This window comes from Cibotium barometz, chromosome 34 (genome assembly GCF_041138505.1).
Source record: "Cibotium barometz isolate CiBa-2024 chromosome 34, ASM4113850v1, whole genome shotgun sequence".
Lineage (NCBI taxonomy): Eukaryota > Viridiplantae > Streptophyta > Polypodiopsida > Cyatheales > Cibotiaceae > Cibotium > Cibotium barometz.
In genome coordinates this window covers 8962520-8966364 of record NC_141079.1, presented here as the reverse complement: position 1 = coordinate 8966364, position 3845 = coordinate 8962520, and the positions used below count along the sequence as shown (strand labels likewise).

Here is a 3845-nt window from a genome sequence, read left to right as displayed (position 1 = left end):
ATAAAAACAAAATACATGTAAGATATGATGATATCACAAATCATGTGGGTGATCACTGATGACTGAACAGAAATCAAAAGGATCACCACGTGGGTGATGAGTCATGACTCAAAATCCAAGATCAAAATAAATAACATGTCCAAAGTTCAAACTAAATAACATGTCCAAATAAAATGATACTGGTAGCTGCTAGCTACTATCTGCATCCTCATCTGCATCCTCATGCTCATCCTCATCTGCATCTTCTGCCTCTGCAGCCTCACTCTCAAGGTCACTGCTGGTAGCCGAGTCCTCAAATGCCTCATCGTCTAGAGGTCCAGGTGCACCACTAGTACTAGCCTCTCGAGAAGATCGTGTAGTGCGAGCCGGAGCCATGATCTCCTCATAGAGCATAGAATAGACGTCTCTCTCCTCCTGAGGAATGTCGGGAATCTCCTTGCACTTCATGATATCAATCTTATCTGGATTCACTTGGCGAGGCTCAATGGGATGACCCTATTGTTCTAGCAATCGGAGATTGCAATGACAAAAGACAAGCCTCTCCAATTGTGCTGAGGAGAGTCTATTTCTCTTTTTCGTGTGAAAAAGAGCCCATGTACTCCAGTTTCTCTCACAAGGCCCTGAACTGCAATCCTGGGAGAGAACTCTCAATGCAATCCGTCTCTACATTGTACAAAAAAGAATGTTAAGTTAGAGTCAAAAAGAGAGTAGCATTTGAATGTAGATTTTGAAAGAGTAGGACTCAGGAGACAAAGATACAAGATTCAAGAATCAAGAAACCTTACCAAGTTGGGTGTCCCAATACCGTATTTCTCCCACCAAGACACTGGCTCCAACTGTGTCTCCCTGAGCAATGCGGTAGCTCGCCCAAACATATGGCTACCGTTGCGGTAAATGAGAAGCTCATCCTCAAGCTTTCTCATAAGCTGTATATCACCTCCCACTCCCACCAACTTGGTAATGTACTCGACCCATCCTGACTCTAGCTCCTCATTGAGGTATTGCTCCTCATTCCTCCAAAGGGGATGCAAAATGTGAGCAACAGCATGGATTGGCCTATGAAACCAATCCCAACGCCGATTCCAGATCTCCTTAATATCTTGAACTCTACATGTAACATGTGACATACATAAGAGATCAAGATTTATAAAATAACTTATAGGAAGACTGAAGAGAAAGACTCAAAGACTAAAGTTAAAGCCCAAGGGTGAGCACCTGTCACGCGACAAGGTAGTGAAATCATTGAGAGCTTCACCAATTCTGTCCATGAACTCATAAAGCAGCCTAATGGTACTCCCCTCCATGTCTGTGAGCCGAAGGACACTATACATGGACTGAAGTGCCTTCACAAGTCCCTCTGCATCCTGCCACCAGGTATCTCTCATGACCATACGAGAGAATGCTATAGACTTGGGCTCATCCTTGTCCTCCCATGCTGTCCATTCACGACACACAATAGTGCGTAATAAGCCATGTCGCACTCTCACTAGTCTCTCCACCACAATAAACATATATGCAAACCAAGTTTTGGAGGGCTTTAGAAGCTCAAGATCACTATTGGCCCTGTACATGCTCAAAACCTTTGGCCTCTTTGTGACAAAGTTCACCATGGTGGATACAGCTGAAAATACATGGCTCACCCAATCAAGCTTCCCCACATCCTCAATCATCAAGTCAAGGCTGTGTGCTGCACAAGGTGTCCACACAATCTTGGGGAACTCCTCCTCTAACATCCTGCCCATGGATACACAATTGGACCCATTGTCCGTGATCACCTGCACAATGTTATCAGGCCCAATTTCATTGATTGCCTGGCGCATGTGGGACATAATGAACTCCCCTGTAATCACTATCCCTGGCAACGATGCATCTATGGCACGAATGAACATTGTGCCTTTGCAGGAGGACACAAGAATGTTGTACACATTTCTCTTCCGCACATCTGTCCATCCATCACAAAGCAAAGTACAACCATACTTTGCCCAAGTGGCCTTGAGAGGCTCCATCTCCATCTCCACAGCAAGTTGCTCCTTGCGAAGCTCAGTAGTGCGCAATGTCTCGTAGGAGGGGCCATCCCACTCACACCCAATGCGGAAGATAGCTCTCATTGCCTTCTTCCATCGAGGAGTCCTGACAATGTGGAAGGATAATCCACATTGAATAAACAACTTCATCAACTCCCTCGTTGCCTCTTTCATGGTAGCCTTTTGCATCCCTGCCTGTACATGTCCTTTCTTGAACACTGGAAGACTAGTTCTTTTGGCTCGAGGTGCCGAGCTAGAACCACTTGCAACACCACCTGCAACCTCACCACTGGTATCTTGCTCTCTGATACTGCGAGTCCTCTTGGAAACACTTTGACGTGCTTCAGGCTCTCCCAGATTGGGGATATCCTCAAGGGGGATACCTAGCTGCATGGCCTTCCAAGACTTGAGACTATCATAGATTTCTTGTGGCACATGCTTACATGGTCCAATGCCGAAACCCTTTGTTTGTGACAAATGTGCCTTCAGCCTGGTGACACTGCCATGGTGCTTATCTGCACAAAAGTTGCATTTCCACTTTCCGGAGCCCGAGCCACCATATCTAGACTTGAAGGTGACATTGTTCCAAAGAGAATCACCTGTTTGAGGCATCCTACAAGGGGGGGATAAATGCAGATTGTTGGCCCTGCAAGTGCGACAGAGAACATAAACTAATCTCAATAGAGCAAGGGTGGACCGTGGAAGATATGCCATAAATATTGATGGAAGAGAAAAAAGTGTGCTGCTTTGTGAGTTGTGCAGAGAAAACCAACTTAAAGCAAAACATGACATTACCCCTTTGGAAGACCTCCACAAGGCCCAAGGACACCAAGGAGCAGGCGGGCCGACACAAGCGATGGGAGAAATCGAAGGATGGCACACAAATCGGCAAACTCACAGGCGGCCGCCACTGGGAAGCGTGAATGAAGTGCGCCGTACGATTCACGAAAGGAAACTTTTTTTAAGGTTTCTAAAATATGCATGATGTATGAGCGTTTCATACAGGTTCGAAACGTTTCGTACGTTTCGAACCTGTATGAAACGCGTTCCTATGCAACTGTGGCGGCCACACAAGGCTGGCTGGCCACATCTAGGCCGTCCACCATGCCACCAAACCCGCGAGCAAAGGCAATGCAGCAGCAAATTGAAGACAGTCCAAATCACACGAATCCCGAGGAGCTCTACATGCAGCCATCACGGGCATACAACAAACATGGTAATTTTTTTTCATAGCAATCATGGCATAAAAACCACGTGAATCCATGGTGCTTTTTCTTGCACACCCGCTAGCTCTCTCTCTCTCTCTCTCTCCATCTTGCAATAAACCTATGTACGTTGCAAGAAACATAGAAAGAACTCACCCGAAGGTGTCCCGCTCGCATCTTCCTCCTGGAGAGGCTTTGATACCATTGTCAAGTCTCGAGATCTCTCCGAGAGGGAAATCTGCAAAACAGCCATGAAAAGCAAGACAAAGCAACAAACCCTAACCCCTGAAGTAAAAGCGGAAGAAACATATCTGGGTGCAGGCATACTCGCCACCCAACCGTGACAGCCATGACCGAGGCTCACAATGTTGGCCATCCCCCCCGAGCCACGAGCTAGAGCGTCATGCTCTCATGAGTGCCCTGCCATCATCCTCATCCGGTGTACTCTATGACCCCAGGTTGTCCCCCAAGGACGACTGCCTCCTGCGCGATGGTGCTCCTGCTCCACGCGCTTTGCACTCCTGTGCTCCATCTATCGGTGTGTGCCCAACTGGTACCCCTCCCCCCAATAAATAGGGAAGGAACGCCCAAAAAGCACACGCTATCAATAGGCAAA

At 47.2% G+C, this 3845-nt stretch overlaps 1 protein-coding gene across 1 annotated transcript; it reads right to left on the bottom strand.

Moving 5' to 3' along the window:
• Positions 1-213: 213 nt before the first annotated feature.
• LOC147618680 (uncharacterized) lies at positions 214-1499 on the bottom strand. Its single transcript, XM_086774454.1, has 3 exons — positions 1216-1499; positions 786-1107; positions 214-663 (listed from the first exon to the last, which is right to left on the bottom strand). The coding sequence occupies exons 1-3, from the start codon at positions 1389-1391 to the stop codon at positions 496-498; spliced, it is 666 nt and encodes a 221-aa protein (XP_086630580.1). The 5' UTR covers positions 1392-1499; the 3' UTR covers positions 214-495.
• Between the last annotated feature and the right edge of the window lie 2346 nt (positions 1500-3845).

Bases quoted from the DNA above. Each gene is read 5' to 3' on its own strand.
- LOC147618680 (XM_086774454.1), bottom strand. From the start codon at position 1,391: ATGGTCATGAGAGATACCTGGTGGCAGGATGCAGAGGGACTTGTGAAG. The intron at 1,108-1,215 runs GTGCTCACCCTT...TGTTACATGTAG, and splicing joins ACTACCTTGTCGCGTGACAG to AGTTCAAGATATTAAGGAGA. The intron at 664-785 runs GTAAGGTTTCTT...TGTACAATGTAG, and splicing joins GTATTGGGACACCCAACTTG to AGACGGATTGCATTGAGAGT.